This window comes from Sebastes umbrosus, chromosome 1 (genome assembly GCF_015220745.1).
Source record: "Sebastes umbrosus isolate fSebUmb1 chromosome 1, fSebUmb1.pri, whole genome shotgun sequence".
In the NCBI taxonomy this organism is placed as follows: Eukaryota; Metazoa; Chordata; class Actinopteri; order Perciformes; family Sebastidae; genus Sebastes; species Sebastes umbrosus.
In genome coordinates this window covers 21548653-21561351 of record NC_051269.1, presented here as the reverse complement: position 1 = coordinate 21561351, position 12699 = coordinate 21548653, and the positions used below count along the sequence as shown (strand labels likewise).

Sequence of the window (12699 nt, the reverse complement as noted above, 5' to 3'; positions counted from 1 at the left end):
CTGATTAGTTGTGATTATCTATGGACTATCATGCGAGTAATCATGATGAAATATTTTAAACCGATTGACAGCCCAAATTATTTACACTATACTGTAAGTGGTTGAGTGTTGAAAAAATGTCAGTCTCATGCATCCACACAAGAAAAGACAGTTCCTGGGTTTATGTACAGTATATGAGAAAAGATTCCCTTTAATACAAACCTGGAAAACTGGAATTTAAAATAGGACATGAGCGTGAACCAGAATTTTAGTTGCAGATGAGTCACAGTTTGTGTTTTGCAGGCTGTTCAGTGACGTCCAGCTCCAACACTCAGAAAAACTCCAGATCAAGGTGAGAGACTCAGTTTGATATTACTTCTGAGAGTTTGTCCATGTGTGCACAAGGTTTCCATCAGAATATTTACTCTGATAAAAATAACAAAGATAACAAAGATGAAGCAGATCTCTGAATCTCCGTCCACTCCTCCAGGTTCCCAGCAGGCTAAAAGAGGCACTGAAGGTGGCGAAGGAGAGTCTGGAGAAGAGGCTGCAGGAGGAGCAGAGGCTGGTGGGTCACTACGCTCATTTTACATCTTTAAATCATTTATTTATTTTTTCTGTTTCATACTGATGAGCAGCTCCACTGGAGACATTCGGGAGGTCATGTCTCCTCTTCAAGGCTCCTTAAATCAGTGACCTGCTAGACAAGGTGGAACTCAGTACTTGCTGCAGAAAGGAATTTTTGCTGGCTCTTGCGACATAAGAGACTGTGGAAAAACCTTGCAGCATAATTTCCCACAACCTTTTCATGTTGCAAACACAAAAACTCTGAGCTGACATCAATGTGGAATTATTTTAACTTGCTCCTCGTGTAACCTGACTCAGGAACAGAAAACAGTGAAATCCCAAATTTTCTCTCTGGCAATACAAAGTGAATGGGTTTTCACTCTCAGCAGCTACTTTCACATCTTCTAATGTCTTAAAAACGACAGCTTCATTAATGAGATTCTGTATTTGGGGAAATTAATGCTTGATTGCTAGGTGTCTTTTTAATTTCTTTTTAATTTGACCTCACTGTATTAATTCCCTGTTGTGACCTCTAGGATGATCACAACCTCATGAAACTTTACAACCACAAACTAGAGACCTAGAGCATTCAGAGGATGGATGGCTTTCTTAGGTAGACTGACAATAAGGGAGTTTCTGAGCAGTTTCTAGAACAGAAGTGCTCTCCATCCAATCACTGAAAAATGCAATTCTTGCCAAAATCTCCCAATGTCAAAAGTTTTTGATACCAAATCACAGCATGGTTTCTTCTATGGTGTTCCTCAAGGTCTTGGTGTCTTAATGTGGTATTTTGGAGGGATTATTGATCATTTTGATAAATTCTCGAGTGGTAAAACAATTTAATAAATTTAGCACCAAATCTGTGTAACAAATGGTATCAACCCAAAAATTGCTGCAACAACTTATGAGACATAATAGAGCATGGGGATGGAAATCATAAACCTCTATCATAATGTTCTCAACCCTTATACATTTAAAAAATACATTTTAATTAATTAATTCATGTTTAGTTCTGATTTATGACTAGAACAACTTGACACACAACATCTCAAATTAATCTTCAGGTTCCCAGCTTTCAGATGATGTTCACCACTCCTACGTGACATTTACTGCTGACCTGCTGTCTCTCCCTAAAACTATGCAGTTATTAAACAAGTATATAAACAAACAATATTCCCTGAATGAGAGGTCAGACCCACCTCCTCTTTCAAACCGGCTGGACGTCGGAGAGCCTCGAGATTTTGTGTGTCAGAGTTCAGTTAGACTGAATTCAGCATTCCACAATTTGCCCCAAATTAGGATTTTCTGTTTCTAGAAAACAGACAGATTTAAAGCCAATGCTGGATTACCAATTTGCCAGAGTGGGGAACTGCTCTGGGGCCCCAGACTCTGAGAAACTCAGGTTAAATGAACATGTGGTTTTGCGGTACTTTAATAAAATAAAAATAAAAATTTGGGAATATTCGCCACATAATTACATATGTCGAAGAGGAGCTCGGTATCTTTTAGAAGATTCCTGCACTCTGCTCGTGCACTGAACACATTCATTGAATACATTCTCATATTCTGATGAATCGTAAGGGGAAAAAAAATGTTAGTTTGATGTACTTACTTAATGAATGCCTTGAATTCAAAATCTTTTCTGCTGTTTTTTTCTTTGTATATTAAATTCTTCTATGCTGACTTTTCTGGGGGGCCATCACATCTGGTGAAAAGCATGTTGATTCTGCTCTTCAGCAGTGACGCCAGCACTGTTTACTGCAGGTTTTGTGAAAAGGTTGCATTACGCAGCTTATAGCTTACAGCTTGTAAATGTGAAGTTTTCTAAGTTTGTAAGGAGGATAATGTTGTGTATGTATGTTTGATTGAAGCTCCACCAACACAGGAGGCTGACCAGAGCTCAGTCTCACCACGGCTCAGAGGAAGAGAGGAAGAGGAGGAAGATTCTGGCGAGGAAGGTAGGCGACACGGTCTCACACAAACAACAATACAAAAAAAACCCATCTGAACATCAACATGAACAAACATCTTGGCTGGTTGCTTGAAAGCATTCAACTACCTCTGTGGGCTAAGACTCATGGGATATGTTGTTATCGTTTTGTCTTCCCACAGGAACATGTTTCAACTGTTTAGAAAGACTGAATTGAAATGTATGCATTTAATGCACAGGTCTGTTTTAGGTTGGTGGAACAGAGGCTAGTGTATAGCGAGGGATAGACTTAAACTCTACAAGTACACAAGAAGTAGTACATTTTGTGTAGGCCTGTTAGCGATAGTAACGTTATGGTAAAGTCTAAAGTAATGTTGTATTTTTGTCTTTGCAGAAGTCCAGACAGTCGGCTTATGAAAATGAAGAAGACGTCTCTGTCAGAAACAACAATAACTCTGGTAGGTCTCTGCTTTTACCCTCGTCAGTTAATTAGTTAGTTAGCGAGCTGGCAAGTCTTTTGTCCATACAAACTAGCTAAAGCTAACTACTTGGCAAGTTAGTCTGGTAGGTATTGTTTCGATTAGTTAAGTAGTTAGTTTTGTTATATTTATTTATTTATTTGGTTTGTCTGACAGAATTTACAACATAGCAAATCAATTCTAACAATAACTCTTAACTTTTTAGTTAACTAGTTAGTTTGTTAGCAGGTTAGTAGTTAGACACCTAGTTGGTCAGTTATATGGTTAGATAGCCAAGTAGAATGCTACTTAGCTACAGTCTTAGTTAATGCTCTACCGAATGGTTCGAAGCTTCGAAGCTTATTAATAACTTACAGAAACATTGCGTGCAATAGTCCACCTTCTATCTCAAATACACAGCGAGCAATGCACGCTCAGTCCTCGTCTCTGTTATTATCTCAGTCCAAAAGTCAAAATTGATCGAAAAATGATGGATGTAATAATTTCCACATGTTTTTATCTAACGAGATATTTTGCTTCAGTCAGTATTTGTTGGCGTTTAGCCATTCAAAAACAACATTTTCACTCCAGTCAAAAAACTGTTTGCTCTCACACAAAAGGAGTCACGTATTAACGGTGCGGTCCAGCAGCAATCTAACAACACCATAAATTACATTTATATAACGATAATAACACAAAATCATATTTTTACCGTTTTTTAGGGTGATGATGCAGAAAGTTACTGATGGTGAATAATTAGTCTGTTTTTCTGTCTTGTCTTCAGGTTCTGGAGCCAGTTCCCCTCCCACATGCCCCTCCTCCCCCACCCCCCCATCCACCACAGGTAGGCCTGTCTGTCTGTCTGTCTGTCTGTCTGTCCTCCCATCTGTCTGTTTAATTGTTCGTCTTCTCGTCTGTCTGTCTGTCTGTCTGTCTGTCTGTCTGTCTGTCTGTCTGTCTGTCCTCCCGTCTGTCTATTCAACTGTCTGTTTGTCTGTTTGTCTGTCTGTCTGTCTGTCTGTCTGTCTGTCCTCCCGTCTGTCTGTTCAACTGTCTGTCTGTCTGTTCAACTGTCTGTTTGTCTCTCTGTCCTTCCATCTGTCTGTTTAACTGTTCGTCATCTCCCCTGTCTGTCTGTCTGTCTGTCTGTCTGTCTGTCTGTCTGTCTGTCTGTCTGTCTGTCTGTCTGTCTGTCTGTCTGTCTGTCTGTCTGTCTTCCCCTCTGTCTGTCTCTCTGTTTGGGAAAGTATCGGACAGGCTGCGGTGAGAACCTGCTGTGGCGTGTGGTCTCAGCACGCTGCTCAGATCAATAACATCATCTTTATCAATAACCCTGAATTTCTGCCCTCAACTTTTCATCTGAAATTTGCATGTTTGAATATGAAGACTAATCATTTGACTTGACTTTACCTGTCTCTGTCTGTCTGTCTGTCTGTCTGTCTGTCTGTCTGTCTGTCTGTCTGTCTGTCTGTCTCTGTCTGTCTCTTCACCTCTTCTCTTATCATGTGATTAACTGGTTCCAGTGTGTCTTATTCACTTAGTTGTGTCTCTACCTAGCTGGACGCAGGATGGGAAACACTGATGTTTGATTTTATAATTTAAAGTATAAGTCTAGTGATATTCCTTTTTTTCTTATTGACAACACATCCAATGAAAAGACCCCAATAAACAATGTATTTATCCATCTTTCAATATATCTGTCTGTGGCTCTCAGCCCTAAGCTTATATGTTTCTACTGAAGATGTAAATCACAGTCACAATCTAGTTTCTTATTTAAAATAAGGCTCAGTAATACACTAAAGCAGCTGGTCCCTGTAGTTTTTACCAAATGTTACTCAAAGAGGAGGAAATAGTGCTTTTTGGGGGGCCTATTTTCAGCAGCACATTTGGTGCTCTAATATTTCCAGCAGCAGGTGTATGTGCTGCTCACGGATGTATTTTTGAGCTCTCTGATCAGTGGTGGAATGTAACTAAGTACATTTACTCAAGTGCTTAAGTTCAATTTTGAGTTACTTGTGCTTTACATGAGTATTTCCATATTATGCTACTTCATACGTCTACTCCACTACATTTTGGAGCAAAATATTGTACTTATTATATATTTAATATTTATCTGACTTTGCAGATTTAGATTATTGATAGATAAAATATAAATCAACACAAAAATTCTGATGTATTATCATCGATTTAATCTATCCAGCAGTATATACAGTAATTAAAATGAGCTCTACCTTTAACGGCTGTAACATTTAAGTGTTGTACACATTAATGCATCAATTATTATAATTCAACTATATAATATATTCATCTGAAATTCGCTATTCTGCATAATGAGTACTTGATGTAATTACTTTTACTTAAGTACAGTTTTGAATGCAGAACTTTTACTTGTAACAAAATACGTCTACACTGTGGTATTTCTACATTGACTTAAGTAACAGATCTGAGTACTTCTTCCACCACTGTCTATGACACAGAGGAATACACAGACATTATACGTGTAAGAAGGATTCATTCTTTGTTGGTTTTGGTCTTTTTCATGGGATTTATTGACAATACAAAACTATGGAATATCTCCTGACTTTCACAACATGTTGACACAAATGTGGCATCAGTTTCCTACCCTGATATTAGTGTCTTCTCTTCTTATTTCCTCCTCTCCTCTCCTCTCCTCTCCTCTCCTCTCCTCTCCTCTCTTCTCTTCTCTTCTTTGTCCTGGCTATACCGTGTAAATGCTGATTGGTCCACTGAACAGATAACTGTCATCTCCCTCTCTCTCTTTCCTGTGCTGTCTCCACCATAGAGCATGCTCCATTCTGACCGTGTTCTTGGGTAAAGTAACAGATTTATAATGTCGCTGATGATAATGATGAAGGTCACTGGTGGTTTTTAAAGCTGCCGTACACCCTGGCTTCCCAGCAAGCTCATGGTCACAAAGATCTGCCTCATGCTTATGATCTCAGGTAATGAAAAAATAGACTTTAAATTCAATTTTAAAATGGATGGAGCGGGACCACGAGCCTCTGTGGGTCCAGTGCAGACAGAAGCACAGGTTAAGATAAGAGCTTTCTGTAAACTAAACTAACTATCTATCCGTTAACTGAAAGCTGAAATCCAGGTGTTGAAACATCTGTAAGTAGGTTTTGCCATCAGTGATAAGAACAGAAAAACTCAAAATTCTCAAAATAACATCGACTGATTTATTGCTATCGGATTAAACATCCGATAGCAATAAATCAGTCGATGTTACTTATTTTATTTTTTTACATAAACACATGACATACATATTAGGGCTGTCAATAGATTAAAGTATTTAATCGTGATTAATTGCATGATTGTCCATAGTAAATCGTAATTAATCATACATTTTTTTATCTGTTCAAAATGTACCTTAAAGAGAGATTTGTCAAGTATTTAATACTCTTATCAACATGGGAGTGACCAAATAAACTTGCATTTTGCAAATATATGTATATATTTATTATTGGAAATCAATGAACACTAAACAATGACAAATATTGTCCAGAAACCGTCACAGGTACCTTGAGCAAACTCAAGCCCAACAGGCAACAACAGCTGCCAGTGTGTCAGTGTGCTGACTTGACTATGACTTGCCCCAAACTGCATGTAATTATCAGAAAGTGGGCATGTCTGTAAAGGGGAGACTCGTGGGTACCCATAGAACACATTTTCATTCACATATCTTGAGGTCAGAGGTCAAGGAACCCCTTTGAAAATGGCCATGCCAGTTTTCCCTTGCCAAAATTTAACATAAGTTACAACCTAAAAAGCGCATGTTGCGTTAAAGAAATTAGTGGCGTTAAAACAAATTTGCGTTAACGTGTTATTATCACGTCAACTTTGACAGCCCTAATAAACATACAATCCTGATACAGATCCATTTGACTTTTTTTGTTTATTTTGTATTTTGTATTGCAAGACAATACTGAGCGGGACATTTTACGATATAAAATAAACATTCAGTGCTCTCTGGTGGACAAACTATGTATTGGAAACTCTGTTCTATTTCCTCATTCTCAGTCTCTGACGATGCCCAACATTGCCTCTTAAAAATATCTAGACTGAAAGTAGAAATCAGTCAATGGGAAGAGGTCTGATGAGATCTGAAGTGAAGTGTCACGGAGTCGCTGCTTGCCTGGAACAGGGTGTACGCACATCTTTATAAAAACCTCACAATCTGCAATGATCTCCAAACCTCACAGACAGTCCAACACATCCCTGATTCAGACCCGGTGTTCTCATTGGAGATTGTGACGTGTCAGTTCTGTCTGTTTGCCTGGTCAGTCAGTTACGGCATGTCTATTTGTTTGTCTCTTTTTTGTTTTGTCTGCTCGTGTGTCTGTGTTTGGGACGGGGTGTCACGGTGAAGACGTGTCAGATCTCTGAACGTTCATTTATGGTCAGAAACCTGTTGAACTGGTTATAACTCTTATCCTTTGCTACTAACTGTGGAATGTCCGTTTCTTTTGCACCCGTAGGTTTTCCTCCCAGTCTTAAAGAGCTGCTCTGCAGTTGACCAAACCCTTCAGTGAATCTTTTGTTTTGTTTGATATTCAGATAATTCTTTGTCCACAAACATCTTGAGCACTCTATTGGTTTCAGTCATTTTCATTAAGAGATTAATTTACAGAGACTTAAAAACATGCTGCAGATAATTGATCACAGTCAACATTTTTTTTTTTTTTTATAGTCTGGACAATTTTCAAACCTTCATGCTGGTGCGTACTTCGGACACAGCCTGTATTAGCCTGTAGAAATATTGCCAGCCTGTGATCACAGAGCTGAGCACACATTTCACATTTAATCACATTATTTGTGAAATGTGGACACAGCTGGGCTCCGATCTGACTCAGTTGATCACAGAGGCCTCACTGGAAGTGTAACTGTGGACGTGACTGAAGAGTCATCTGAATATTACATGGAAAGAAGGTCACTGTGGCTGCTAAATGTAATGAAAGTCAGTTTGGTCCACGGCCATTCTGGAGATAATCAGTCACCCCTGCCGGCATTAGTGGGTCTGCAATTGTTAAATTATTAAAATCAAATTTCTAATGTTTTCGATGTTCACCACAGCCAAAAACCGGTTATTCCACTGAAAATAACATCTTCAAACATGCAATTTGTCTCCAGCAGTGACGGGTTTCTCCAGGTGTGGTTACCATCTGTCAAAATGATGGATGTCCTTTCATTACGTTACAGATAATTCACTGTGTGTAGTCAAACAGATGGTGGAGTCTTTGGACTCAAGTCGCAGCTTTTGGTCTCTGCTTCACCTACATGTCAGAGCTCTCCAGCGTTTCGCTTCAATGCCTGTAATCCCTGGGTTTTTTTCGGTTCGGGATGCAAAATGGCACAACTGAGAGAAAATGTACCAGGCTTCAATACACCATCAGTTCACTCTGTTGATCAAAGTGATCCTGACAAAGCAAGTACAAAATGGGCTGAAAACACATGGGCAGTAGCTCCTTTAGTACAGCACAACAGAGCTGTAAAGCCACAAGAACTTTTAGAGAGAAACAACTACAAGTCCCAGAGGCCATTGCTGTTAGAATCTTCTAATCAGAGAGCTTCAGATTCAGTTCGAGGCTGAACTGAATATTCTAGAACTCTGATTTCCTTCCAACAGCTACTGAGGCTCATGGGTAATGTAGTTTTTAGAGCTGTTACACAGAAGAAACATTTCTAACTGAGGACTAAATCACAACACTTCAACATAACCAATCTAATTTACTTCAGGAACCACTGGGCCTTATCTGACTCCATATTCTTAAATACGGCTTTTAGTTACTGACCAATATGTGTCTGTATTATCAAAAACTGTTGAGTACCTGACCTGAAAGTTGGGTTGAAACTGATGGTGGATTGAGTTCAGCGTGGACACTGATCTGCAGGTGCTGGTTTCACAAAGATAAACTCTTTCCAGAGACGTTGTTACTCTGGGAAACACACAATTAACATTTTTAATGAAACTAGTGGTACCACTTTGTATTACATCACCCTGTTGTGAGTAATAGCTTTAGTAATGTTAAATAAATATTTTACTAATGCTTTATAAATCGTCTAGAAGCCATTAATTACAACAGAGGTTTTCAAACTGTGAAGCGTGCCTCCTCTGGGTGTGACTTATGCCTGCCATACACTAGAAGACTTTGAAAGGACTTTTAAAAGACTGAAGTCTGACACCCTCTCACATCTAAAGACAATGTGTCATAAGTCACAGTGTTTTTAGTCACAGACTATAAGATTTTGCAAAGACTGGAGATCTTGTAGGGTCACTATTTGGAACTTCACTATGTGCATGAGCCAAGTCTAAAAATGTACGATAATATTAAACATGTTTGATTGTATCAGAGCGGCAAGGCGAGAAAAAGACACAAAGACACAACCTTCTATTAATGACTTGACTATAAATGACTGACCAACAACAGGTATTTCTGATAACTCAATATTGGTTCTTATTAATGGCGTATAACTGATCTATAAAGCATTAATTCATAATTTTACCATTAATTATAAAGGGTGCCTTATTAGAAAGTAGTACAAAACTTGTTTCTACTGATGTTCTAGTCTCTAATAAAACTACTGACAGTTTAGTAATTTGTGTGAACGGACCGTAGTCAGCAGTATTACATTACTGATATAGCTGAAAACAAGACGACTGCCTCTCCTCCATGTTTAATCTTCAGCCAGCGTTGCTGGGACGTCAACGGCCTCTATTGGTTGAGTGTCTTGATGCAGACACGTTTTCCAAGTGTTTTAATTGAAGTGAAAGTAGCATGAGAGTTTAATGTGACTCCTTAACTCTCATTAAACTAGATTAAAAGTAAAACTAAGACCAGTATGAATCAGTAGACCAGTTTATCTTTGTGAAACCAGCTCCTGGGGAAACTGAATGTCACCAGAAACCAGTGGTGTTGCTCTCTCACACTTTCGTTCTCTCTTTTATCCAGGAGCCCTGACTGCTCCTCCTCCCCCTCCTCCTCCTCCTCCTCCTCCTGCTCCTTCTACCCCTCCTACGCTGGACTCGTCCTCCTGTCCTCCTCCTCGCACTGCCTTGCTGAGCTCCATCCAGGCCTTCAGTAAGGCCAAACTGAAGAAGGCCGAGATCGTCGACCACAGCAAACCCATCATCTGACCCCCGCCCACCACCGCGACCTGTCCTCGACCAGGAAACCATCACTACGGCGACACAACCGACCTGCTGGTTCTGCACTGCGGTTAATGTCGTTGCTCCCTGAGATGTGAAAAGGAATCACTAACAAAAAAAAAAGAAAAATCCAAGTACCATTTTATTTTTTATCGCTCTTTCTGCTTTTTTTTTTGCTTTTAAATTTTTAAAATCTGTAGCTGTGGTTGGAGAGAGTAGAGGACGGGCGGGGGGGGAGACAGCCGCCTCAGTCTGTCCTTTAGAAAACTCTGGACAATTCGAGGCACCTGAAGGTTTGTCCTCTCTTGACTGCTTTGTCACAAGGAGACACAGCCACCAGGCTGCAGATAAACTCAAACTGAGTCTGGTGAGCTTCTGTGGTCGACCTGCTGCTTCAGCAGGCAGCCGACTGGTTTCTTCTCTGCTTGTAAAAGTGGCGGTTGAACGTTTGAAATTTGAAGTTTTGGAGCCACTGTGGATGCTTCATCCCGCTGGATGATGAAGTTGAATTTCCTGGATCCAAACCTCAGTGCTCGGACACTGTCATGGCACTGCACTGGTCCTGAAACTGGTCCAAACTGCAGCTTTCCTTCTTTAAAATCATCTCATGACATGTAGCCTCCAGGCTCCATGGAGACTCTTTCACTGCAGGACGTCGGTGATGAAGAATGACTCATCAATAGAAGCTGCACTGCAAAAAAAAATACCCATCAAGTCATTTCTGTCTATAATTATGTCCTAAAAACATACTTTTCTTAAAACGAGTGGAAAAAACCTTCCAGTGCAGAATATTTTAATAGAAATCAACTTCTCTTTTGTAGAACTTTCTAGAAATGTGTCTATATCTTGAAACAAGAAAAATAAGGCAGGTCGCTGCATTAAACAAAAGAAAAACGTTACTTACAGGTTTGTTTCCACGTGTTTTAAGAAAATACTGAAAGACAGAAAGGACTTGATAAGACGGATGTTTGCTGCAGTGCGTCTGTCTGAAGGTCAAGATTGGATCACACCTGCTGCTGGTTTTGTTTGGTCTGAACCAGAGGGAGAGATTAGTTTGACTTTGCTGCATTTTTGTGCTATTAGTTCATCAGTTAGAGATTCAGGCAGTGGGATATGACGGTGGTTAAAACCGTGACCTGGATCCTCTGCGGTGTTCATCCCACTGAAGAACATATAAAGAAACTCCACTGTGTTCTGTTGAGCTCTGTGAGCACGAGGCAACCGGATTGGTCAGTTGTAGATTCATTCTGAACAACTTGACAGCTTTTTCAGACCAAACATGCAAGAGTGAATATTTTGCACAAGGTAGAGCGCAAAATAAAGAGCAGCTCATAAAAAAAAAAGAAAAATATATACAGTATATATCTCAAAAAAGTTTTTACGCTTGGCTGGAGTGGAAAAGTTGGTGTATAGATAAAAACAAAATACGACAAAGTGCAACGGAAACAGACATAAATCATGACACACATGAAGCCTGTGATTTAAACGTCCACTAAAGAGACAAAAACATCAGATCTGTGTGGAACGATGAGGACGCTTCCTCAAATTAATACATGGAACAAACATAAATGTCATATTTTACAGCATGATTTCTACGTGGTTTTCCACAATTTTACTTTTGACTGGCGCTCTGTTCATCAGTCTCTTCCCTCTTCTGCAGTGGATTAGTGGCACCTGACTGGAGAATTAGCGCCACCAACTGTTAATCTTGATGTACCCAATTCCTAATATTCATATAACGGTAGTGGATGGAAACGCACATTAAAGGAACAATATGTAGAACTGACAGCTAGCATTTAAAATGAGTAACATTACAGCCGTGGGTTTGACTGTTATCAGGCCATTAAATAGGTGTTATCAGTCGCTATCAGCACTATAGATGTGGGTCATTAGGGGCCTACTACACCTACTACGTTGTAAAAGTGAAACTTAAAAGCAAAACGTTCTAACAACAACACAAAAAGGTTTCGTTAGGTTTAGGCAAAAAAAACACACATAGTTAAGTTAAGGGAAAAACATTTTGTTTTGGGATAAAATGACTAGGAACACAAACACAACTACACATTTTTGGTTTCACACGGGATGCAAACTCCGGTCTACTGGGTGAAAGTCCTGTGTTTCCCCGACCGCCACCGCTTATGGAGTTTCACACTTTCTATACTCACCTCACTTCTGCTTCTACTCCTGTCATAATTACTACGGTCGCTAGACGTCACTGTCATCTTCTTTTATACCTTCTTTGGGTGATCTACCATGTGAATAGATGATAAAACCTACTAGTGGGTGTAGTAGGCCCCTATTGACCCACATCTTTGGGGCTGATAGCGACTGATAATGCCTTTTTAATAACAGTCTAATCGGCTGGACTGATAGCAGTGCATGTTTTCGCAATCTGAGGGTTACCTTCTAGACACGACCGTGTTAGCCTCTGGCCAGCAGTAGTCAGAATCACTTCACCAGCTGTGTGTCTCAAATGCTCGCTGCCTTGATAACCCAGCTGCACACGGACCACAGAGAGATGTGCCGAGGCTTTTCAGGTCGTTAGAATCTAACGTTAACGTTATCTCTGTTGATCCAGTTCGTTGGCTTGCCTCCAT

The 12699-nt window shown here is 39.8% G+C and overlaps 1 protein-coding gene across 3 annotated transcripts in view; it reads left to right on the top strand.

The window, feature by feature from the left end:
• pxk (PX domain containing serine/threonine kinase) overlaps nucleotides 1-11001 on the top strand; it is a 28334-nt gene extending 17333 nt beyond the window's left edge. The window contains exons 13-19 of one of the 3 annotated variants that reach the window (XM_037752817.1): nucleotides 283-331; nucleotides 470-547; nucleotides 2418-2504; nucleotides 2871-2934; nucleotides 3719-3778; nucleotides 5738-5766; nucleotides 9906-10043. In XM_037752817.1, the coding sequence (XP_037608745.1) occupies nucleotides 283-331; nucleotides 470-547; nucleotides 2418-2504; nucleotides 2871-2934; nucleotides 3719-3778; nucleotides 5738-5754 (355 nt within the window). In that variant the 3' untranslated portion in view covers nucleotides 5755-5766; nucleotides 9906-10043. Of the gene's footprint in view, nucleotides 1-282; nucleotides 332-469; nucleotides 548-2417; nucleotides 2505-2870; nucleotides 2935-3718; nucleotides 3779-5737; nucleotides 5767-7433; nucleotides 7516-9905 lie in introns of those variants that run through there. The other 2 variants (XM_037752904.1, XM_037752739.1) reach the window with 2 other exon arrangements.
• Nucleotides 11002-12699: the final 1698 nt, after the last annotated feature.